Source organism: Crotalus tigris, unplaced genomic scaffold, assembly GCF_016545835.1.
Source record: "Crotalus tigris isolate CLP2741 ecotype Arizona unplaced genomic scaffold, ASM1654583v1 scf7180000018306.2785112, whole genome shotgun sequence".
Classification (NCBI taxonomy): Eukaryota; Metazoa; Chordata; class Lepidosauria; order Squamata; family Viperidae; genus Crotalus; species Crotalus tigris.
The window spans coordinates 1,643,953-1,670,305 of record NW_024096934.1 but is presented as its reverse complement, the minus strand read 5'-3'; the positions used below and the strand labels follow the sequence as shown (position 1 = coordinate 1,670,305).

Here is a 26,353-nt window from a genome sequence, read left to right as displayed (position 1 = left end):
TCCTTCACATGTGGTTCTATCAGTATTTTTCAATCTCAGGACTTCAACTTCCAGAATTCCCCTGCCAATTTGGAATTCTGGGAGTTAAAGTCCAGACATCTTCAGGTTACTAGGATTGAGACACACTGGGATACATCTTGTAAACATTTAGAAATTGAATTTATCTCTACCCTGTTCACTGGTGGCTGATTCGTCAGAATGTCAAGCTTCCAGGAATTCCCTAGCATATTTCAAGAGACTTGATTTAACATGTTGACAGTTATCCAGTTGAAATGAAATTGGATTTGGCTACAAATAGAGATTAGGCATTTTTCCTCAGCTCTGCCAGGTAAGACTCATTGTGCTAGTGTCCTACCTGCCACTCCCGTACGGTAGGTGTATTCTAGCTCCGGTTTTCACGGCAATGTGGAAATTGTTACTGTACATATTTGTGGAGATAGGGATAGTAGAAGGCTGAAATTTGAGATACAGGAATTTCCTGACTCACCAAGGCCATTGGTTAATCCTTTTCTAAATAGGACAACTGAGATGGAGAACTAGGTCTCTGTGTTTCCTTCCACCAAACAGGAACAAACAAATTCTGAAAGTGGCCAAAAAAGGGAAACGATCACATTAATCACTACAGTTTCATCCTAACGTGTGTCTGAATGTTCACAGTGGGGCTTTCTCTATTTTTATCCCACAACAACAGCAGCCCTGTGAGGTGGGTCAAGCCGAGAATTGGATGAGCCAAACTCACTTGTGAACTTCATAAGTGGAAGCTTCAAGCCTGATGCTTCAAATTGCTGCCATTCTTAGCAACTACACTACACTACACTGGTTTTCAAAAGGAAGCTCGTTTAATTTTAATTACTGTTTATTGAAATTCAGCTTAGGTTTTGCTCACTTGTCTCCTACAGATGCCTTTGAGCTGAATGAGACTCCATGAAGATGTTTTGAGAACAGTGCAGATGTGGCATGTTATTACTGCCTTTGGGCATTTCTTTAGCTCCCTGTTAAGCCTACCCATTGCCCTGTGGCATTTCCATTCCTCCTATCCATCCAAGCACTGCCAAACCCAGAAAAGATGGGCCATTTCTGAAACAAACTGGCTCTTTATATAGCACAGGGGTTCTCAACCTTGGCAACTTTAAGACTTGTGGACTTCAACTCCCAGCAAAGCTGGCTGAGGAATTCTGGGAGTTGAAGTCCACAAGTCTTAAAGTTGCCAAGGTTGAGAACCCCTGATTATAGCACAAAGGGGACTGAAGGGGAAGGATTGCAGGCCAGTAGAGAAGGTGAGAGGTAAAAGGGATGGGGGGGAGGGAGGGAGGGAGGGAGGAAAGATGAAAGAAAGAAAAAAAGAAAGAAAAAGGAAAGGAAATTGAGAGGGAGGAAAGAGAAAGAAAGAAAGAAAGAAAGAAAGAAGGAAGGAAGGAAGGAAGGAAGGAAGGAAGGAAGGAAGGAAGGAAGGAAGGTTGGTTGGCTCTGGACTTTGGTGCCTTTCAGATCATCTGGGCAGTGGTGGCCTTGTGCAACTTTGCTTCCTCCTGCTTTCCATGGTTCCTACTTGCTTCCCCACGAGTGGAGAAAGGGAAGCTCATAGAGAGCTGGGTGGATGAATAGAATAGAATAACTGAGTCGGAAGGGACCTTGGAGGTCTTCTAGTCCAGCCCTTTCGTCAAGCAAGAAACTCTATACCATTTCAGACAAATGGTTGTCCAGTGTCTTCTTTAAAATCTCCAGTGTTGGCGCATTCACAACTTTTGGAGGCAGGTTGTTCCACTGATTAATTGTTCTAACTGTCAGGAAATTTCTTCTTAAAGCAATTTAAAGATGGATGGATGGATGGATGGAGCGCTGCGGAGGGATGCCGAGTCCGCTCCTCCATCCGGTCCCTCCAAAACGAAAGTCCCTCCCCCAGCCAGTCCGTAGCCGAGACGACCGCGCCGAGCTCCGCCCCCTCAGCATCCTGGCTCCCTCCAGCCGCCGCCGCACTCCGGTGCCAGGGCGTCCCTCCAGCCGCGCGCTTGCCCGCCGGTCGCTCCCTCCGTCTCGCCATCCTTCGTCCCCCTCCCCGACCAGGCCCCGGGCTCCGGCCTTGGGGACGCCTCCCAGGCTGGAAGGGGCATCCGGCCATGGAGGGCGGCTCGAACCGGGGGGCCCCGGAGGAGGACGAGCCGGCTGCGGCCGCCCCCAATCCCTTCGTCCACCAGCCGCGACTCAGCCGCCGCCAGCAAGTCCAGGTAAGCTCTGCCGCGCCCGCTTGGGCGGAGGGGCCGGCGGAGAAGCCGCGGGCTGGGTTCTGGGTTGAGGCTGGGCTTGGGACCGACCCGGCGGGAGCGCTGGAGGGAAGGGAAGGGCGCACTGGCTTGGTTGGGTTTGGCCTGGCCGCGGTTCCCGGGCTGTTTCTTCTCGCAGCTTCTCGCTCCATCGCTCTCGCCCCTTTGGGACCGCGCCTTGCGCAGCAGACGAGCGATTTCTCTTGCGATCCAGTCCTGTGGGGGGGGGGATCCCAGCTAACGGATCACCTTCGGGGATGGAGATCTAGATCTCCCGGTGTGCCGGCTGGGATGATCCGATTTCCCCGCAAGGCAGGGGGAAGCGGTGGGGGGCGACGATCCTCCAACTCGGAGAAAGGGAGGGTCTTTATTATTCCACCAAGCCTGCAGGGAAAGGGGCAGAATTAACGGGGTTCTGGCATTTCCTTTTGGAGGGGGGGGGGGGTCGCGATTCTGCTAAGGCAGAAGTTTTCCTTGCATGGACTTCCGGAAAGCTGAGTGGTGGAGAGAGGTTTTGGTTGTTCAGAGATGAGAAAATTGGAGGGGGGGCACTTCATATCAAGTGGTTCCCCCTCCTCCCCCAAAGATGATGTTGAAGAAAGAGCGGCTGCTTGGATGCAAGAATTGAGAGGCTGAAAAGTTCTCATGGGGGGGGGGCAGGAAGCTTTTAGAAAAGGGGGTCTTGCAAAGGCCCCTCTTCCCATGCACCATGAAGAACAGGATGTTTTTCGGGTTCAGAAGGGGCTGGATCTTTGGAGGTGGGGAGGGGAGAGATGCTGCTGAAGTGCATTGTGGGTGATTATGCAGTCTCCCCCCACCCTCCCAAATCCCAACCACCCCCCTCTTCCCAAACCCAAACCTTCCAGATGCATTGGACTATACGCTCCCTGTCCTGTCCTCCCAACCAGGACGGTTTTTCAGCAGGCAACTGCAAACACCCCCTACCCACCCACCCACTCACACACACACACACACAAAACACCCTAGTTGCAGGGCTGAAAAGGATATATAGGGATCCTAATGGGAGGACCTTGAAAATGCCTTTGTGTGGGAAGGCCAGAGGGGGTAGAATCTGGACCACTCTACGTGGCCTCAGACAGGATGGGGGGAAGGTTGCCTCTCCTCCCTCTGCCCCATGTCTCCTTCAGCAATTGCCGTAGTGCAGAGCAAAAACAGGGCCCTGGGAAATGTAGCATAAAGGGAGGGGGGTTCCTGTTAGAACTCTCCACTTTCATTTCTCTCCCAGTCTGCAAGCAGAGCCTGATAGCCTAGAGATGAGATGAGCAGAGATTAAGCGTAGCTCTCTTCCCAAACATCCTTTTCTTCCAGAGGCCTTGCTTTTCTCTCCTTCCTGTTCTCTCCCTTGTTTCTTTATTTGGTCCTGCAGCGATTAAACATGCTTTTTGCCCGCCTGTTCGCTTTCCTTGGTCACTCACAAAATGGAGCTGACAGCTCCTTTTTCACTCCTAGGCTGAAAAGCAGCCTCCAACGCCCAGGATCTATAAAAAAATCTCCCTATATGTAATTTTCATCACCCTGAACCCTGCCATAAAATAATTCTGTGTTTGTTTGTTTTTTAAAAAAAACGATTTGGCTCTCCCCTTTTCCCTACCAATCTGCTTCATCCCTCTGGGGCTGAATATTCTTGTTTATCCTTATCACCTCACATCTGAACTTTTAGATCCTGTGGTAGTGGTTCTGCCACTACCGCTGTACTTGCCTGGTTTTAACCTTAGTTGTTTTGTTTTGTTTTGTTTTAAAAGAACTGCCCAATTGATTGGCTTGTGTTTTAGAGTAGCAGGAGGGTAAAGAACCCAGTAAATGGATTAATTCAGTGCTTCAGTCTGTGTTTGCCAAAGCTAGGCACTGTTTCCAACTTAAAAATCAGTTGTTTTCAAGTGTCTGTTTTTTTACTTACTTTAAGAGCTTCAGTGAGAGAGAGAGAGAGAGAGAGAGAGAGAGAGAGAGAGAGAGAGAGAGAGAGAGAACATTAAGTGTATTAACTTTTGCAGAATGTGAAAACGCTACTTTCATTTTCATTTTGAAATGCAGCTATAATGTGAATGCTAACAACCAATTTCAGAGAGCACCACAGCCTCTCAATGGCAGCTGCCAATTTTAGAAGGTTGATACATACAGTTCAAGGATAGGAGAGTGAGTTAGAAGGAAACGAGGATAGCAAACTATCTCTACATCGGTGTTTCTGCTTTTTAAGTAGTGATTTTGTTAAGAATTCCAATTTCAAAGATAAAAACAAAAAATAGAAGGTGCAGAAAATACCAGAAAGAAAAACAGAAAAGAAAGAAAAAAATAAGAATACTGCAAAGAAAAAGAACTATAGAAAGGAATGACTTCTTCCTTCTAGACAAGTATAAACAGTTTTAGTAACTTATCACTTTGTCTTGAAATACAACAAATAATCTTTTCTTCCCCTATCCCCATTTCTTATCTATAAACAAAATCCTTAAAATCCTTTTAATTCCTGAATAGAACAAGTCCATTAACATTTTCCTTATAGTACAGAACACCGGGAGTTTGTTGTATTCTGAACAATTGCAATTTTTTTTTCCAAAGGCAAATGGACTTTCTTCTTTTTCTTTGAAGATGTTTCGCTTCTCGTCCAAGAAGCTTCTTCAGCTCTGACTGGATCCATCCATCCCCCCCCCCCCCCGCTGCTGAATACATTTCTTGGATGAGAAGTGAAACGTCTTCAAAGAAAAACAAGAAAGTCCAGTTGCCTCTGGAAAAACGCACCTTTGGGACAACCACGACATGGATGACTGAGAATCTCAACAGAGATTGAACAATTGCAACTTGATTCAACACTAACACAGAAGAAATAGACAATGTACTTCTCTTTAAAGAGGATGAAACGCCTGTTCTTGATTTATTGGCAGAATGATAGTTCACATTGCAACAAGGTGTGCTTTTTTTAAAAAAAATTTATCTCCTTCAGTTTTGCTCTACTTTTTTTCTGCTCTTTCCAACTGCTTGCTTTTTGCTACCCATCTGTCTCTATCTGTAAGTTACAGCAGAGCCTTTGCTGAGATTGACACGCCCCCCCCCCCCTTTCATTTCAGCCAATTTGAGAAAAGTAAAAATTTTGATCCACCTCCCTCCGAGCCCCATTCACCACCCATGACCGCGGTCAATATGATTTCTGATCCCCTGCAGCTGAGCCCAGAATTTCTGTTGCTAAGCAAGAAAGTTATTAAGTGAGTTTTGCTCCCTTTTACGACCATTCTCGCCATAGCTGTTAAGCGAATCACTGCATATGTCCAGTTAGTAATATGCTTGTGAAATGAATCTGGCTTCTCTATGGACTTAGCTTGTTAAAAGGTCGCAAAAGGTGATTTATGTGACCATGGGACCGCTGCAACTGTCATAAGTATGAGCCAGTTGCCAAGTGTCCAAATTTTGATCATGGTGACCATGGGGATGCTGAAACGGTGGTCATAAGCCATTTTTTCCCATGGCATTGTAACTTTGGACGGTCACTAAATGAACGTAGTAAGTCGAGAGCTACTTGTGCAGCTGCAGCTCCATCACTTACTCACTCAACAGCCTTCTCCCAAAAGGGAAAGTTAGAGATTGGATGGTATTTGTCCACTTTTGTTGGATCAAGATCCGGCTTCTTGATGTAACCACTGGTAGTCCTCAACTTACAACAGTTCATTTAGTGACCGTTCTAAGTTACAGTGGCACTGAAAAAAGTGACTTATGACCGTTTTGTCACGCTTACGACTGTTGCAGCATTCCTGTGGTCACATGATCAAAATTCAGACACTTTTGCAATTGGTTCATATTTATGACGGTTGCAGTTCCCAGGGTCATGTGAGACTTCTGACAAGCAAAGTCAATGGGGAAGCCAGATTCACTTAACAACCATGTTACTAACTTAACACCTGCAATGATTCACTTAACAACTGTGGCGAGAAAGATCATAAAATCAGGCAAAACCCACTTACCAAATGTACATTTTGGGTTCAATTGTGGTCATAAGTTGAGGACTACCTGTTTAGGGACACATCATAGTCTTATTTTTTTAATTTCTTATTACAACCTACCAATCTACTCTTTCGCAGTCATCTGCAAAGCAGGTCCAACCTTTCATAGCTTTATAACAGTGGTTCTCAACCTGTGGGTCGGGACCCCATTTGGGGTCGAACGACCATTTCACGGGGATCGCCAAACCACGCTGTCCGCCATTTTTTTCCCTTTTCCCTAGCTGTCCTACTCCCTCTTATTGGTGGCCACACCCACTTGGGGGTCACCACAACATGGGGAACTGTATTATGGGGTCATGGCATTAGAAAGGTTGAGAACCACTGCTTTATAAGAAATAAAATTTTGATCAATTCAAGCTCTTCACAGCATTATGGACATAATTTGCTGTTGCTTTCTTCCAGGATCTTTTTTTTTTTCAAATTCCTAATCTAGCCTACATCTTTAGAATTTCTGAAGAGTTCCCCATCCTAGTTCAGTGTGATACTGCTGCATAAATCTCTTTTAGAATTATGCATGGGTATGTATGTGTAAAGGTGTAACATCCATGGAATGGAATGGAATGGAATGGAATGGAATAGAATAGAATAGAATAGAATAGAATAGAATAGAATAGAATAGAATAGAATAGAATAACAGAGATGGAAGGGACCTTGGAGGTCTTCTAGCCCAGCCCCCTGCTCAAGCAGGAGAACCTATACCATCTCAGACAAGTGACTGTCTAGCCTCTTCTTAAAAATCTCCAGTGCTGGAGCACCCACGATTTCTGGAGGCAAGCTGTTCCACTGGTTAATTGTCCTCAATGTTAGGAAGTTTCTTCTTAATTCCAGGTTGCTACTCTCTTTGGTCAGTTTCCAATGTTGATTTACAACAGTTCATTTAGTGACCATTCGATGTTACAACAGCACTGAAAAGAGTGACTTATGGTCATTTTTCACACGACCATTGCAGCATCCCCATGGTCACGTGAACAAAATTCAGACGCTTTGCGACTGACTCATATTTATGATGGTTCCAGGGTCCCAGGGTCATGTGAACTCTTTTTGTGACCTTCTGACAAACAAAGTCTATGGGGAAATTGGAATCGTAACACTTGACAACCATGTTACTAACTTAACAACTGCAGTGATTCACTTAACAACTGTGGCCAGAAAAATCATAAAATGGGGTAAAATTCTCTTATCTGTCTCACATAGCCAGGGGAATTTTGGGTTTAATTAGGCTCATAAGTCGAGGACTATTGTATATGCACAGAAACACACACCAGTTGGAGGGGGGGAAGGAAGTTCCAATGTTTGTGATTGTCCATTAAATCAAAGAGAATGTCAAATCATGCAAATGATACAGATTACATCATTTGTGTCCAGTGATATCATTTGCAAAGTGATACCATCGTGTGGATGGCATAATAAATCACAGTGAAATTTGATTCACGGCATGCAAAATCTGTTGGATCAAGGTTGTTGTTAACGCTGTTTAAAGATTTCTTTCCCACCATTTATAAAAACAATCGGAATGCGCACAATATGTTGCCTAGGCAACCACAACCAGTTTGGGATAGATGAGTGAAAATGTAAAACACAGATCTGATTTACAATCACATATCAACAGGAAGTTCCCAGATTCTCTGGGTTGTAGAAAGAGCTTAGAAACCTATCAACTCAGTTTCTTAATCTGCTGAATTATTTCATGCATTTTCTGGACTGTAATATTTTGGTCAGGGTTTTCGCTAAGCCACGAAACATAATAAGGTTAATAAAATTTAATGTGTGGGAATGTAGCCACTAGAACAGTGGTGGCGAACCTTTTAGAGGCCGAGTGCCCAAACTGCAGCCCAAAACCCACTTACGCATCGTTGGGTGCTGGGTGGGTGTGGCCCACTGGGTGGGCGTGGCTGCGGTGGTAACGGCAGACTGGATGGGACTAAAAAGTTCAATCAATCAATTCCAACTTTGCAAGATCTTTTTTTTCCCCATGAGAAGCTGAAATTGACTGAACCTTTTTTTTTTTTTTTGTACACGGCGGCCGAGACCTAAAGTGAAAAGGTTTTATAAAACCCAGCTGAAGGACTAGGACTGGGGCGACGGCACGTGTGCCCACAGAGAAAGCTCTGAGTGCCGCCTCTGGCACCCGTGCCATAGGTTCGCCCCCACTGCACTAGAATTTTATCCGTGTTGATTAAGTGTCAGCCTTACCAGGTAGACCAGACAAGAAATACAACCAGCTAAAGTAATTATCCTTCATTGTATAAGTAGTGCAAGATTGGAACGTGTCGAACTCGACTAAACTAATAACAACATCCTCATCACTTTATTGTAAAACGGCTTTAACACAATTTGGCAAGTCTGAAAATACACTTTTCATTCCCATCTCTTTTACAAGTAGTCCTCAATGCACGACTAAAACATGATCTGCCAGTTTAGCCTGATGCCTGTGTTTCTCAACATTGGCAACTTGAAGAAGCTGGCTTGGGAATTCTGGGAGCTGAAGTCCACACATCTTAAACTCGCAGATTGGCTGGAGAATTCTGGGAACTGAAGTCCACACATCTTAAACTCCCAGACTGGCTGGGGAATTCTGGGAGCTGAAGTCCACACATCTTAAACTCCCAGACTGGCTGGAGAATTCTGGGAGCTGAAGTCCACACATCTTAAACTCCCAGACTGGCTGGAGAATTCTGGGAGCTGAAGTCCATACATCTTAAACTCGCAGACTGGCTGGGGAATTCTGGGAACTAAAGTCCACACATCTTAAACTCGCAGGCTGGCTGGAGAATTCTGGGAACTAAAGTCCACACATCTTAAACTCGCAGGCTGGCTGGAGAATTCTGGGAGCTGAAGTCCACACATCTTAAGCTTGCCAAGGTTCAGAAAGACTGGATTAAGCATTACACCAAACTGGTTCACAAAGGATTCTTGAGAGTCTTGTTGATTTCAAAGAAGGATGCAGGGAGGCGTTGAGAAACAGCCAACACCAACTTTGTAGTTTCTGGGGTGCAATTGCCTTGGATCAAACCTGGAATGTCATCCAATATATCTGTCGAGGACAAGGATAGGAAAAGCCAGTGGAAACAGAGGGAATAAAATATGTCAGTTGATGACTCTGGTGTCAAGAATATAATGGAACCTTTCAGTTCAGGTGTAGTACAGATAGTCCTGGACTTAACGATAACAATTGAGTGTAAAATTTCCATTGCTAAGCAAAAGATTTGTTAAGTGCGTTTTGGTCCATTTTACAACTTTTCTTGCTCACAATTGTAAAATAAACCACTGCAGTTGTTAAGTTAGTAGCACGGTTGTTAAGTGAATCTGGCTTCCCCATTGACTTTGCTAGTCAGAAGGTCACAAAAGGTGGTGACATGACCCCAGGACACTGCAACCGTCATAAATATGAACCAGTTGCCAAGTGTCTGAATTTTGATCATGCGACCACAGGGTCATGAGTGTGAAAAGGGCTCATAAGTCACTTTTTTCAGTGCTTTTATAACTTTGAACAGCCACTGAATGAAATGTTGGGCTCAGTTGTCGTCGTAAGTCGAGGACTACCTGTATGCCTGGGAATATAAGTTTCTGAAAAGGTAGACAGCCCTGCGGAAGTGCTTTCATTTACATGAGAATTTCCAAGAAACATTGGACCGTGGGGATTATTGGGGATAAGATGCTGAACTTGATGACACCCTGGGCAACCAAATCTTGTCCCACCTTCTAAATTATCTCCAGCTCTTGCCTAACTCATCTGAATGGCGTGTGTCACTCATATCAAATGACCATAAGCAGACCTTCCAGGTCACAGGAAATTGCTTCAGTACCAATCATATTCAAACCCTCAATTTATCTAAGCAAGGCTTGTGGAAATTACTCAGAACTGGAAGGTGGAAGGAGAGGTTGATTCAAATTATGACTCAGATTACAAAACAGAAGTGGGACATACCAAGTTTCAAACTGCTACTTCGTTCGTATGCTTTTTAAAATGACTAGACATTTAAAACATCTGGTTTGTCTAATAAGATATTAATTTTTGCTAAATGGATGAATACATCATAAAGGTGTGACTCAATTATTATTCTGGCTAGCGGCTGAGTATTATAGTGCCCACATATCTGTTAGGCATCCAACTGCAAAAGGCTTAAATTGTCTTTTAATAATAGTGAGTATTAGCTCTTACATTCCTGCCTCTGTTAGAGAAATGTAAGAATTGCTGTGAAAAGCATTCACCCTTCATGGCTAGGAAAAGGTTGGCCTTTATTTCTTTGGGCCTCAAATGGCAGATTCTTCCTTTTTTAGCAGAGGAAGAGAAAAGGATGATTTAGAAAAAATGAATATAGGTAGTCTTCGGCTTACGACCACAGTTGACCCCGAAATTACCTTTGCTAAGCGAGGCATTTGTTAAGTGAGTCTTCCCCCATTTTATGACCTTATTGCCATGGTTGTTAAATGAATCATGTGATTGTTAAGCAAAATTGGCATCCCCCATTGACTTTACAGGCCGTACTCGACTTACAACAGTTCATTTAGTGACTGCTTGAAGTTACAAAGGCACTGAAAAAAGTGACTTATGACCATTTTTCACACTTACGACCATTGCAGCATCCTCATGGTCACATGATCAAAATTTGGATGCTTGACTTCTGACTCACCTTAATGACAGTTGCAGTGTCCCAGGGTCATGTGATCCGCTTTTGTGACCTTCTGATAAGCAAAGTCAATGGGGAAGCCAGATTCACTTAACAACCATGTTATTAACAATTGCAATGATTCAAGAAAAGTCGTAAAATGGGGCAAAACTCACTTAACAAATGTTTCACTTAGCAACAGAAATTTTGGGCTTAATTGTGGTCATAACTCAAGGACTGCCTGTTCTTTTCAGAAGCCAGCTGGGAAGGTTACAAATGGTTACATACAAACACTATTCTGGGACAGTGTAACTGTCATAAATATATCCCAATTGCAGGCACCTGAATTTTGATCACATGACCATGCTGTAATGGTCATAGTGTGAAAACCAATCATAAGTCACTTTTTTCAATGCTGTTGTAACTTTGAACAGTCACAAAATCAGTGTAAATCCAGTGTAAGTTGTCAGTTACATTTTTTATTAGAATACATTACTGTTTCTTACGATGTTCTTAGCTGAAAAACTAAATTTTAGATGTAAGTTCTACTGAATTCATTTGGATTTCTGATTAGTGGGTTTATAAAATGTTTTTCATGGCACAAATCCATAATTAGTTAGCCCTGGCTTCTTTTAGGAAGCCCTTCCACTTTCTCAGTTGAGTCTACAACCTGGGATTTCCTAGCTGTTTCCCACCCAAATAATAACCAAACCTTTAAAAAAAATAGTACAATAAATTATAAAAAAGTTAAAAACAAACAGCAGAAAAAAGAAGATGGAAAGTAAAAAAAAAAAAGAAATGAAATGTAAAAAAAGAAGGAAAACATAGAATTATGACTTCCGGCCTTCTTCCCATCCAGCAAATGCCATCTTAATTTTTTTCCTGCCTCTTTAACATAAATCCTCCATTCAGACATCTCTTCTTTCAACAAATGTCCATATAAAGCAGCGGTTCTCAACCTGTGGGTCGCGACCCCATTTGGGGTCGATCGACCATTTCACGGGGGTCGCCAAACAACGCGATCCGCCATTTTTTTTGTCAGCCGGCGCAGGGGGCGGCACTGCGCATGCGCGCCATGCAGGGGGCGGTGCATGGGGGCGCCGCCACACATGCGCGCCGCACAGGGGGTGGCGCCGTGCAGGGGGCGGCCCCGTGCATGCGTGCTGCGCAGGGGGCAGCGCCACGCATGCGCGCCGCCTGCTTATGTCCGGGGTCGCCGTATAAAAAGGTTGAGAATCACTGATATAAAGAAACCTTATATGCAAGAGCATTTCATCTCTTCTCCACTCAAAAGGCTTTCCAAGAATGCCATAAATCACTTTCATTTATTTTTGACATAGATGAATCTTTAATAGAAGTTATGGATCTCAGGTTGAAAATGATAGCATTATGCATTTGATTTTTCGTAATTCACTCTGAATTAACTGCACTGTGTATAAGGCTGGTTGGATGCTTTTCTTTTCTCTCAGAATTGACATTTGTGGGTTTAAGAGTAACTCCTATTCTTTTTTCTACTATGATTTTATATACAGGTAATCCTCAACTTACAGCCATTTAGCAACCATTCAAAGTTACAACGGCACTGAAAAAAGTGACTTATGACCATTTTTCACACTTACGACCATTGCAACATCCCCATGTTACATGATTAAAATTTGGATGCTTGACCACTGGTTCATATTTATGACGGTTCCACTGTCCCGGGCGTCATGTGATCCGCTTTTGTGATTTTCTGACAAGTCAGATTCCCTTAACAATCTTGTTACTTAACAACTGCAGTGATTCACTTAACAAATATGGCAAAAAAGGTTTGTAAAATGGAGCAAAACTCACCAAACAACTGTCTCACTTAACCACAGAAAGTTTGGGTTCAGTTGTAGTCATAAGTCAAGGACCACCTGTATTATTATTTGCTTGCTCGTTAGAGCAATCCAGTGTTTTGGATTCTGTTTCGGATGTGAAGGAACACAAACCCAGCATCTCTTAAGGAGAATATTTCTAACTCAGGGTTGAAATGAAGGGACCTTGGTGTTCTCTGAGCTTGGTTGTTTTCTTGCAAACGTTTCAGTGTCCATTGATTAACTAACACTAGTTAGTTGCCTAGTTTGGGTAATGAAATGTCTGGAGGAAAACAACCAAGCTCAGAAAACACCAGGGAACCCTCAAACCCAGCACTTGTCTGATTTATTCAAACAATCATGTCTGTTTCCAGGATCTTAGGTTATAGTGGATAACTCCTTCAGCTGTATTACCCTAGATCAGGGGTGTCAAACTCAATTTCACTGAGGGCCGCATCAGCATTGTGGTTACCCTCAGGGGGCCAGATGGATGTGGCCAGGTGGGTGTGGCCTACTGGGTGGACATGGATGGAGTGGGTGTGGCCTATTGGGTGGGCGTGGCCAGATCTACATCGTTCGTGTCAAAGGTGCCTGTGGTGGCCTGGGCAGGAGTGGGACAGATCTGAGGGTCTCTGGCAGAAGGGGGTGAGACCAGGGCAAATGCCGAGGCATGGTCCACTGGAGGAGCCTCACTGTTCCTCTCAGGCCATGCAGGTGGGGCTGGATGGTGGTGCGGGCTGCCTGGAACCCTGGGCAGCAGAGGTCAAACCCCCAGCCTGGCCCTTAAGCACCCGTGGCCCCAAGCCCAGCCCCACTTCCCCAAGGGGCCGCCCAGCTGCACTTACCTCCTCCTCAAGGCTGCTGCTGCTGTGCTTGCTCTCCTTAGCCAGGTTGCTCATGATGGGTGCAAGGGCAAAGTCAGAGGGAGGCCCATTCCCTCTCCATGGGAGGAGACCCGGCTTTGTATCCAAAGCTTTCTTAGCAATAGATGGGAGAAACCCAGGATAGGCCAGGAGGAGGGGGCAGGGGGATGGTGAAAGGGCAGCAGGGCAGGACTAAGGTAGGACTTCCCTCAGACCCTCCCTCTCCTTCTTTCCTTCCTTCTTTCCTAAGTACAGAGTGGTGGGAAAATATTTGAGATGAGGGAGGGAGAAAAACAGGCAAGAAACGCAGCTGGGGAGGTGTCACCTCCCCAGCATGCACCCAGGGGGCGGGGCCAATGCGGCAGGGGCTGGTTCCTCGCTGTTTCCAGACGGCTTTGTGGAGCTAAAACTGAATGCTTTTCAGCATAGATGGCCACCACAAAATTGTACATTGGCTCCTGGCCAGCCTGGGCCAAGACAGCAGGGCTGTTCCCTCACTGTTCCCAGGATGGCTTCATGGGCCACATGAAACTATTTTGCGGGCCGCATCCAGCCCCCGGGCCTTGTGTTTGACATGGTTGCCCTAGAAAATGACATGGCTGCTTCGATGAGTCACAGATTTTTGCTCCTGTAGATTCTGAAACACCTCTTCTAATTGAATCTGACACATTAAACAACCCATTCATTTCCTTTTTTTTTCCTGTGAGTTATTAACCAGGTGTAACGACAACAACAATAATTTAAAAAAAAACACTTTAGCTTCTCCCATTTTTGGAGTCTGACATTTACAAAGAGGTTCACAGTCTCAGGTTGCATAAAAATTTGAATCAGGGGTATACAAGATGCACTCTTCCAGATATTGTTGGCCCTTTCTTAAAAGGAATTCCCAGGATAGAGAGATGTTACATAACTACTGCCTGTCTCAATGTCTATGGAGATTCTTAGTCATCCAGGGCATGATTGTCTCAAAGGTGCTTTTTTTCAAAAGGCAACTGGACTATGTTTTTTCCTTGAGGAAGAAGACGTTTTGCTTCTCATCCAAAAGGCTTCATCAGTTCTGACTGGATGGTGGGGGGAGATGGAAGGAACTAATGTCTAATTCCATCTTTGAGATTCAGGACAAACCAAAGTCATCTTACAGTTGTCTATCTATATGGCAACTCACTGAAGTGTAAATTGAACATCTTTCTTAAAACACAGCCCAGTGTCCTTTGCAGTATTTAGGAATGTAAGCAAGTTAGAGAGCTCTGGCTGTCTGCTTGAAATATATATCATGTTTTCCCGAAAACATCTTATATTAATTTTTGTTCCAGAAGACATATTAGGGCTTGTTTTCCTGTTAGGTCTTATTTTGGGGGAAAATACGGTATTAAATGTGTCCGTCTGGCTGACGATCTTAACTGGGGCTTACTTTGGGGTTAGGACTTATATTACAATCATCCTGAAAAATCATGCTAGGGCTTATTTTCCAGTTAGGTCTTATTTCGGGGGAAATACAGTATTTAGCTATCAATTAAATAATGTGAATATTATCAGTATTGAATAATATAGTATTGAATAATAGGAATATTCAAAAATTCTCTAATAAATTGTGAGTCAAAATTGGCTTTTGGCTATTGTAGGTACGTTTTATGGGTTCACGCATAGTACTAAGTCAAGGTTCAACTGTGATTTACCTTAAACCATGTTTCTTAGAGATCCATTCCAAGAATCCTGCAAGCCACATGTGTGGATGTCCTGTATTTCTATACACTACAGTGATATTTTTAAACAAATGAACCATCCTTTCTGCCCAAAAAACTCATCCCAATTTTGTGATAGTACTTTTGATTCATACTATTCCAAAAGTGTTATTCCTTATGCATTCCTTTAAATTATCATTTTAGCTTATTTTCTTTAATGCCCAAACTCTCTTTTGGATATTTCAGAATCTAGCAATAACTTAGCAGGTATGAAACTAAACTCTTGTTCTATATAAGTGCGTCAGCTTTCTCTTTTTAATTAAGAGGAATATTTGATGAGCTCTGAGCTTTGTTGTTTGCTTGCAGACATTTCATTATCTGACTAAGTAACATCATCTTTTTAATTAAGATTGCAAACAGCACTGCTGGTGATATAATATACACAGATACACACAGAGATTTGTCCCTTTCTAGACAATTTTAGGATAACTAAATAAATGTAATTTCTTGCTGCCCATATTCTTGAGTTGTCCTGTACTTTTGGGTCTAAAGTTTGAGAATTGTCAAAATGTTATTAACTACAAACAGAAGCATCCATGGTGTCTCTCTGTGTGTCAAGTCCACAAGATGGCATGTGTGGTGTCCACCATTTTGCAAATTTTAAGAGAATAACAGAGTTGGATGGGACCTTGGAGGTCTTCTAGTCCAACCCTCTGCTCAAGCAGGAAATCTTATACCATTTCAGACTATCTCTTCTTAAAAACCTCCATGGGGGTCATGCAATCACCTTGTCAAAGCAAGAACATCCGATGTTTTGCGACCTTCTGCAAAACAAAGTCAATGTGGGAAGCCAGATTCACTTTCCAACCGTGTTACTAACATAATAACTGCAGTGATCCACTTAACAACTGCATCAAGAAAGGTTGTAAAATGGGGCAAAATTCACTTAACTGCTGTCTTGCTTAGCAATTGGGCTCAATTGAGGTCATAAGTCTAGGACTACTGTGTTTCTCTGAAAATAAGACCCAGCTGGAAAATATGCCCTAGCATGATTTTTCAGGATGCTTGTAATATAATCCGTACCCCACAAATAAGCCCCAGTTAAAATCGTCAGCCAGATGGATGCATTTAGTACCGTATTTCCCTGAAAAATAAGGCCTAACTGGAAAGTAAGACCTAACCGGAAAATAAGACCTAATGCGTCTTTTGGAGCAAAAATGAATACAAAACCGAGTCTTATTTTGGGGGAAACACGGATACCTGTATCCTTCTCCCTCCATTTTTTAAAAACTCAATTCTTCTCCTCAGTTTCCGAAAATATATTCCCTCACCATCCTCAGTTGTACGTGCTACTCAAACTTCCACCTATCTATCTTTCTTGCTGGATTTATGGCTCAATTTTATTTCTTCTGGGCAGTGTGCCCTAACGGTGCCCTTCCAACGAGTCTTATATGGGGTCCTAACCTCTTTCACTTCCACCCTCTGAATGAATGGCATCCTCCTTGCCCTTCCCTCTAAAAAAGCACAGCCGACTTCTTTAGTCTGGCTGTTCCCCAAAGGAACGATTACTGGCGTCAATGGTAAAGGAACTCTGTGATGTAGTATTTACGCCAAGGGGCCCCAGAAGAGGAGTTATAACTGGGAATTACTTCTGAGCTGGACAGGAATTCCGGAGCAATGCAGTAAAACGGGACAGGATTGCTGACTTCTCTCTCGTTAATGTGGCATCTCTCCTTCTACGGAAGAAAAAAAGCAGGATTTGCTGTTGCTACAACAGGTTATTATGCAAATTTAAATGGTCCTCAACTTACAACAGTTCATTTAGTGACTGTTCAAAGTTATGGCACTGGAAAAAAATGACTTATGACCATTTTCATACTTATGACTGTCACAGCACCCTGTTAGTCACAAGATCAAAATTCAGATATTTGGCAAGTGACTCATATTTATGACGGTTGCAATGTCCCGGGATCATGTGATCAATTTTTGCGAGCTTCTGACAAGCAAAGTCAATGGGGAGGCCAGATTCACTTAACGACCGTGTTACTAACTTAACAACTGCAATGATTCACTTAACAACTGTGGCAAGAAAGGTCATGAAATGGGGCAAAATTCATTTAACAAATGTTTCTCTTAGCCACATAAATTGTGGGATCAAGTTGAGGACTCCCCTTATAGCCATCCAAAGCCCTCATTAAATCATTTTCGAATTGATTTTTAACTTGTAAGGCTGCAAGGTGTAGCTCCCCTCTTTTTTCTGTTTGTTTGTTTGTTTTCATCGAATGGCTAAAATCTTATAAGATGACTTAAGTCAGGGATAGGCAACCTTGGCTCTTTTATGACTCGTGGAGTTCAACTCCCAGAATTCCTGAGCCAGCCACGCTCCACGAGTCATAAAAGAGCCAAGGTTGCCTACCCCTGACTTAAGTGAACTGAAAAAGTAGGCATAGTATATAAAGGGTACAAAGTATCAGTTGACCACCAGATGGCAGCAGTGAGATACAGAAAACACAAACATTTGCTGCCTCTGCAGGTTGTCCGGATATTTACAACCTGGATCTCTTATGCTAAGAAGACATGTGTTGCAGGCTGGCCAGCAAAGGGAATGCAAAGACAAAAACTGTGTTAATAGTTACACAATTACAAAACAAATAAAAAAGCCACCCTGTTTTGTAATTTTGTGAGAGTATTACAAAGATTTGGCTAATTTTTGCCTGACTTCGTCTGCGTAGTTTATAATGCTTGAATACCACTCTGATAATAAAAATGTAAAAGAACCCAAATCGTGTGAGGTTCTGGTGAGCTAACCCCAAAATTTCACAAGATTCTAGACAAGAATTCCCATCTCCTACCGGCATTCTTATGAATTATGGGGTATATTTTTACTTCTAAAACTAAATTTTACATAATGTTGGGGGCCCTGAATGAGGAAGGATTGTGTACCAAAGCACCTTGGCTCGTGTGAAACCATTTGAAAATGAGGTGATTTATGTGATCCACATAAGGAAACATGTTCAGGACCCCAGGTTGAAAAGTGAGACATGCTCCAATTCCAGACTGGATAAAGGAGGCTGGTTCTATATCTGAACTGGCTTAAAAATTAGATCTTTGGAATCCATAGAAAAGTCATTACAAATAGTCCCCACAGTTCATTTAGTGACCATTTGAAGTTATAATATCACTGAAAAAAATGCCTTACGGCCGTTTTTCACAACCATTACAGCAGCCCCATGGTCCTCTGATCAAAATTTAGATGCTTGGCAACTGACTCATATTTATGACGGTTGTAGTGTCCTGGGGTCATGTGATCAGCTTCTGGAATCTTCTTACAAGCAAAGTCAATGGGGAATCCAGATTCACTTAAAGCCATATTACTAATGGAACAACTGCAATGATTCACTTAACTGTGGCAAGAAAAGTCGTAAGATGGGGCAAAATGTCCCTTAACAAATGTCTCACTTAGCAACAAAAATTTTGGGCTCAATTGTGGTCATAAATTGAGGACTACTTATACCATCTTGAATGGAGTTAATTTATTTGTACATTGAGTCAGTATCCCGGCTTTTGTACAGCAGCTCAAGAGATCATTCATACTACTCTCTTCTCCTATATTTTTCTCCACAACAATCCTGTGAGGTAGGCTGGGCATAGAAAAAACGACCCAGATCCTGGATATTTCCAGGGCCAATCCAACTTTTTAACCAACAAAGGCCAATGTAAAAAGACTAAATCTCAGATTTTTTATCATTTGGAAGCAATAAACAATGATATCAGCCTCAAACTTGTTTTTCCCAGCAAAGTGTGTAAGGGAGAGAATTCCCCAGCCGGACCCACAAAATTCAGAGAATCCCAGTCCCTCCCAGTTTGGGCCATCTTAGCTTGCTGGACTTCCATTTCCAAACAACCATCCTGTTCAGAGAAGGATTATCGCTCCAGGTGTCCCTTACAAGTCACGATGTGACGAACACAAATTGCATAATTACATAGTTTGTGTGATCGATGTGATGATGTCAAGCTGCACAGGACAGGACTTGCCCCCCGGCACGTGCCTGTTGTGATCTGGGGAAAAAGGAAGATGCTGTTGGCTCCTTGGGAATCAGTTCTTCCAACCTTAAGATCTTGGCTAAGAGAACATCTAAGCCCTCAGAAAAAAATTTTTTTTTTGATTTTTTTCAAAGTAACAAATGATCTTGTCAAGTGCAATGCAGAAAAACGTGTTATTATTGCCTTCGCAAGTGGCAGTAAGGAAGAACAAGCAGCAGTGGGGAACACAGAGCAACTGAGTTAATCCGTCTTCCCATTTTATGCAAATAATATATACAAACTGATGTACTCTTAAAGTAATGGGCTTAAGGCTAAGTAGGCATAATAAGATGTATTTATTTATTAGAGTTTTATCCCACCTTTAGTACTTTATATGTAATTCAAGGTGGCGAACATACTAATATTCCTCCCTCCTCACGTTTTCCTCACAACAACAATCCTGTGAGGTGGATTGAGCCGAGAGAGAGAGACTGGTCTAAAGTCTCCCAGTCAGTTTTGATGCCTAAGATGGGACTAGAACTCTAAGTCTCCTGGTGATTGGCCCAAAGTCACCCAACCAGCTGTCATGCCAAGGCAGGACTAGAACTCACTGTCTCCTAGTAATTGACCCAAAATCACTCACCCAGCTATCATGCCAAGGCAGGACTAGAACTTACTGTCTCCTAGTGATTGACCCAAAGTCACCCAGCCAGCTCTCATGCCAAGGCAGGACTAGAACTCACTGTCTCCTAGTGATTGACCCAAAGTCACTCAGTTTGCTTTCATGCCTAAGGTAGAACTATAGCTCACAGTCTCCTGGTTTCTAGCCAGCATATTAATCCCTACACCAAACTACTCTACTTGCAATGGGAATCTAGGCTCGGAATAGCAAAGTTCAAACTGATTTACATATGAATGCAATCTTATTTTTTATTATTTTTTTCCATTTATTTGTACTATTGTTTGCTTATTTATTTGGATTCTGTACTATTCTTTTTCCTGGAGAAGCCCAGAATATTTTTCCAAGTGTGTGGTAGGCCCTGAGGGTGGGGAGTCCTCGCTTAATTGTTATAACACTCAAAAATACAGGTACAGTATAGGGCAGGGCTTTTCAACCTTTTCACCCATTGTACCACTTTTAGAATATGGCAACATTCAAGTACCACCACTCACCCAGCAAGGTGTCAAAAGCTTGATGACCAAAAAAAAAAAAAAAAAAAATGGAAAAAAGTGATAAAGTACAGGTAGTCCTCAATTTACAACAGTTTGCTTGGTGACTGTTCAAAGTTACAACGGCGCTTGAAAAAGTGACTTATGACCATTTTTCACACTTATGACCATTGCAGCATCCCTAGGGTCATGTGATTTACATTCGGATGCTTGGCAACCGATTCTTATTTATGATGGTCACATTGTTCCAGGGTCAGGCGATCACCTTTTGCAACCTTGTGACAAGCAAAGGTAGTGGGGAAACCAGATTCACCGAACAACCATGTTACTAATTTAATCTCTCTCCTTCTTTCTTTCTCTCTCTCCCTCTCTCTTTCCCTCTCTCCCTTTCTTTCTCCCTCCCTGTCTCTTTCTCTCTTCCTTTCTCTCCATCTCCCTTTCTTTTTCTCTCTCCCTCTTTCTCTCCCTTTCCCTCCTTCTTTCTCTCTTTCTCTTTCTCTCCGTCTCCCTCTCTTTTTCTCTCTCCCTCTCTCTATTTCTCTTTCCCTCTTTCTCTCCCTCTCTCTATTTCTCTCTCCCTCTCAAAGATCCTTAAAATCCTTAAAAGTTATGCTTGGGCGGAATACTTTTTCTTTTACAGATGGGGCGGGTGGGCCCGACATTCACGGGCAGGCAGGACTCTGTCTGCCGAGCCGCCGCCTCCCCATTGCCCTCCAGGCCAGCCGGCTCCGTCGCCAAACCTCCCAGCTGACGGGCACTGGTCCGGGGGTCGCCAGCTGATGGGAGGAGTTCTGCGCTGCGGCGGCCTCCCCTTCGTCCTCCACACCAGCCAAAGCATTGCCTGACATTCCAGCTGATGGGCGCAGGTCCGGGGGTCACCAGCTGACGGGCGCAGGAGGTAGGGCTTGCATGGTTGCCGGCTGCGGGGAGCGCATCAGCGGCCCTTGGGGGCCATGCAAGCCCTGGCAACTGCTCCAGCCAAAGAAGCAGGCGGCTGGGAGGCCACCACGGCGCCAAACTCCTGTGTCTTCAGCTGGTGACCCCCCAGACCTGTGCCCGTCAGCTGAATGTCAAGCAACGCTTTGGCCGGTGCGGAGGGCGAAGGGGAGGCTGCCGCAGCGCAGAACTGCTCCGCCTGTCAGCTGGCAACCTCCGGACCTGCGCCCGTCAGCTGGGAGTTCTGGCGATGGAGTTGGCTGGCGTGGAAGGCGATGCGGAGGCGGCGGCTCGGCGGGCGGGGTCCGGCCTGCCCGCAAATGTTGGGCCCACTCGCCCCATCTGTAAAAGAAAAAATCTTCCACCCAAGCATAACGCCAGCAGTTCTGTGCCATGGAGGCTTGCGATACGGAGGCGTTGGATGCGGAGTGGTGCAGTGCCGTGGGAGGCGGCAGGACAGGGGGGAGGGGTTACCTGCATCCTGCCAGCCGAATTCTGGAAGCCTGCCTGAATGAAGAATTTTAGGGGGTGTCGAAAGCGAGACAGACTGAGGGCTGTATTAAGACCATAGAGATGGCTGCATAAGGAGAGTGGAAGGGAGGCGAATTCGGGGTGGAGCAGAAAATACGGAGGGGGGGGGAGGCATTAGGAAATAAGCACCAAGGTACATGATGCCTTGCAAGGGACTCCCGAGTGTTCCACAATTCTTTTTCCTCTCTCCTCTGTGCAAGAAAAACTTTTGCGGCGTAAATCTGAAACCAGGTGTTCCTGTGAGGTGGCGCAGCAGGTTCTTGGGAGAGGCGAGGACAAGCTTGGCGTTTCCTCTCTCCCAATCCTCTTCCTCTTCTTCACCCCCTTCCCCGGCCTGCCTGCGATCTGAGCTCGCGGCTCTTCTTTGCCTAGCCTAGCCAAGCTTTCTTCCGCCCGCCCCATTCCTGGGAGCACTGAGGAGGTACGGCAGAAACACATGAATTGGGATTGTGGCGCCCTTGGGAAGCTGATCATGCTTTGAACCTTAGGCGAGGAGGAGGAGGAGTCCCTCTCTCCCTGTCAAGCCCAGGCAGGCTCGACATGAACAGGCTGGGAGAGGGGTTGAGGACGACATGGGTAGCAAAGGAGACTGGCGCCCGGCGCCAGGGCCAGACCTCCCAGCTGACAGGCGCAAGTTTGGGGGTCACCAGCTGACAGGCGCAGGAGTTCGGCGCTGCAGCAGCCTCTCCTTCGCTAATCTGAGTGCACAAGAAGTCTAACCAGTTGCTGCACAATGAGCCCTTGGGGAGGGTGGGGCCTTGCTCTGCGCCTGCGCTCTTCTCACGCCTCCTGCAGGGCACACTTGGTAAAGTTTGTGCAGGCTGCCGCCAAGCAGTGTATTTTCCACAAACAAATGAGGTGGGAAGGAGCGGAGCGGGGGGGGGGGGAGGAAGGTGAGGCCGCGTATCACCAGCCAGGTTGACAAGCCCTGTCCTAGTGGACAATCACTTACATATGAGCCAGCAGTGTGCTGCAGCTGCCAAAAAAGCCAACACAATGCTAGGCTGCATTAACAGAGGGATAGAATCAAGATCACGTGAAGTGTTAATACCACTTTACAATGCCTTGGTAAGGCCACACTTGGAATACTGCATCCAGTTTTGGTCACCACAATGTAAAAAAGATGGAGACTCTGGAAAGAGTGCAGAAAAGAGCAACAAAGATGATCAGGGGACTAGAGGCTAAAACATTTAAGGAACAGTTGCTGGAATTGGGTATGTCTAGTTTAATGAAGAGAAGGACGAGGGATGACATAATAGCAGTGTTCCAATATCTCAGGGGCTGCCACAAAAAAGAGGGAGTGAAACTATTCACCAAAGCATATGAAGGCAGAACAAGAAGCAACTGATGGAAACTAATCAAAGAGAGAAGCAACCTAGAACTAAGAAGAAATTTCTGACAGTTAGAACAATTAATAAGTGGAATGGCTTGCCTCTAGAACAGACATGTCAAACTCGTGATGTCATGTGACGTCGCACAATGTGTCGGGCCAGTTTTGCCATTGCCGGCAATCGGGTGGGCGCGGCTTCTGGATCACGCGTCCAGCCTGCTGGCCAGCAGTTTGACACCCCTGCTCTAGAAGTTGTGAATGCTCCAACACTGGAAGCTTTTAAGAAGAGACTGGACAACCATTTGTCTGAAATGATATAGGGTTTCCCTACCTGAGCAGGGGGGTGGACTAGAAGACCTCCAAGGTCCCTTCCAACTCTGTTTTTTGTATTCTGTAACTTTTGCAAACCACGCAGCTATATAATCATAATTTAGAGTCTCCCCAAATCAAAGTATAAAATGTAACAAAGAAAAAGGAAAGCAAAAACAAATGAGGGACTGGATTGGGGTGCCTCCTTACGAGACGCCTCCCAATGAATTTCTTTTCCTTGCAGTTCTATGTGCTGGGGGTTATTCTGGCCCCAATCCGGGTTGCGTTGGCCTTTGTGGTCCTATTCCTTATCTGGCCCTTTGCCTTGCTGCAAGTGGTGGGACTGTCTGAGGAAACCTTGCAAGAACCCTGCTCGGGATGGAGAAAGTAAGTAATGGGGGGGACAACTCAGCTCTCCTTTGGGCCCATTGCCCATGGCCCTCTTAATGCCTCCTCCTTTGTCGCCCTTCTTCTTCCCCATCCCTTTTCAGCACAGTTGCTCATGGTTCGGTCTACTGGCTGAGTCGCCTGATGTTTTTCTTGCTTGGGTTCATGCGGATCCGGGTGAGAGGTCAGAGGGCATCCCGGCTCCAAGCGCCCATCCTGGTGGCTGCTCCTCACTCTACCTTCTTTGACCCAATTATTTTGCTGCCCTGTGATCTTCCTAAGGTGGTGTCACGCACGGAGAATCTACACGTACCGGTCATTGGAGGTAAGGCTGCTTAACATAGCTGGGGATGGGGTGGGAAGGACAAGAAGAACCACGTAGGCCAGTGGTGGCGAACCTATGGCACGGGTGCCAGAGGCGGCACTCAGAGCCCTCTCTGTGGGCACGCGTGCCGTCGCCCGAGTCCTAGGCCTTCAGCTGGGTTTTAAAAACCTTTTTGCTTTAGGCCTCCGCCGCCGTGTGCAAAAAAAAAAAAAAAAGGTTCAATCAGTCAATTTCAACTTCTCGCGGGGAAAAAAAAGATCTTGCAAAGTTGGAATTGATTGATTGAACTTTTTAGTCCCACCTACTCTGTCGTTACCACCACAGCCACACCCACTCAATGGGCCACGCCCAGCCAATGGACCCCACCCACCCGGCACTCGACGATGCATAAGTGGGTTTTGCGTTGCAGTTTGGGCACTTAGTCTCTAAAAGGTTCGCCATCACTGACAGAGGCAGTAGATCTTATCCCAAAGGTTCTTTTTCATGAGACAACTGGACGTCCTTGTTTTTTCTTTGAAGACATTTTCGCTTCTCATCCAAGAAGCTCCTTCAGCTCTGACTGGATGGTGAGTAATGGAAGGATTTATACTCCTGGTGCACGCGCGCGCGCACAAACACACACACACACACACACACACACGGAGTGTAAGTTCTTCCATTCTCCAGCATCCAGTCAAAGCTGAAGAAGCTTCTTGCATGAGAAGCAAAACGTCTTCAAAATAAAAACAACAAAAGTCCAGTTGCGTCCTGAAAAAGCACCTTTGGGATCACTATAGCCGGGATGACTGAAAATCTTCTTAGATCTTGCCTTTGGGCGTTTTTCATGCACTGCATCTGGTACACCTTGCAAGACTATTTGGTTTAGGCTTTTGCTTTCTGGAGGTTTTAGTCCATTCTGAAATGGAACCTCTGGGGTTCTAGTCCTCATGATTGTGAGGATATCTGCAATGGTGACTGCAGCGAGTAGTTTAACAGAATAACAGAGTTGGGAGGGATCTGGGATCCACAATTTCTGAAGGCAAGCAGTTCCACTGGCTAACAGTTCTGTCACCAAATTTCTCCTTACTTCTAGGTTGGTCCTCTCCCTGAGGGGGAAAAAAAAAATATTTGTCTTTCCAGATTCATCCAAGTATCAGATTCATCGAGTGGCCTCTGGTTCTAATACTTGAGGAAGGGGAAGAGAGCTTCTCCTTGTCCCTTGTATCCACATCACACATATTTTTTTTCCCACTGAGTAAAGTCCCCTCTCGATCACCTCAGTTTTGTAGGGTGAAAAAATATAGTACTTAAAATATTGGACTGCAGTGAGGGATGGAACCGAGGGGTCCTTGGGGCTCTCTGACCTTGGTTATTTTCTTGCAGACATTTCATTACCCAAACTAGGTAACGTCATCAGTGCTCAAGGAGGAGGAATGAGCTCTTCAGATTTCATATCAATTAAATTAAATTATGCTTCTAAAATAGGTACTTCCTTCTCACTCCACGCAACACAACTTCCCTGCTCTTGGAGTGAAGGTCGGTTTCACCCTCAAATGCTTAACAGAATAACATTGTGGGTTTAGATCAGTGGTTCTCAACCTTTTTAATGCCGCGACCCCCCAACCAGTCGTAAGTCGAGGACTACTCAACCGGTCGTAAGTCGAGGACTACTCAACTGGTGCAGCACCGTTTGCAGAATGGGACTTTTGGTGGGCTCAGCAGGGCAGAGACAGCCTGGACAATTCCTATTGGCTTTTGAAAGCCAATAGAATTAGACTCTATTCAAGAGAGTCTATTCTATTGGCTTTCAAAAGCCAATAGAATAAAAGGGAGTAGCACAGCTAAGGAAAAGGGGGAAAAATGGCGGACTGCGTTGTTTGGCAACCCCCGTGAAATGGTCGTTCGACCCCAAATGGGGTCCCGACCCACAGGTTGAGAACCACTGGTTTAGATGTTTACTAAGTCTGCCTTATTGTGGCTGCAAAGATCCAGCTGATCGGTAGATGGCAGCAAAGAGTTGGCGTATCTGTATATCTTTGCCCTTATCAAGTGGTAGTGAATGCTGTCATGGCTTGGCAACTGGACTTCCTTTTTTCTCTTTG

At 44.8% G+C, this 26,353-nt stretch overlaps 1 protein-coding gene across 2 annotated transcripts in view; it reads left to right on the top strand.

The window, feature by feature from the left end:
* Window positions 1-1,932: 1,932 nt before the first annotated feature.
* LPCAT4 (lysophosphatidylcholine acyltransferase 4) overlaps window positions 1,933-26,353 on the top strand; it is a 43,466-nt gene continuing 19,045 nt past the window's right edge. Inside the window, exons 1-3 of one of the 2 annotated variants that reach the window (XM_039350059.1) lie at window positions 1,933-2,225; window positions 23,805-23,947; window positions 24,057-24,272. In XM_039350059.1, coding sequence (XP_039205993.1) covers window positions 23,809-23,947; window positions 24,057-24,272 — 355 coding nt within the window. In that variant the 5' untranslated portion in view covers window positions 1,933-2,225; window positions 23,805-23,808. Of the gene's footprint in view, window positions 2,226-23,804; window positions 23,948-24,051; window positions 24,273-26,353 lie in introns of both variants that reach the window. The other variant, XM_039350056.1, reaches the window with a different exon arrangement.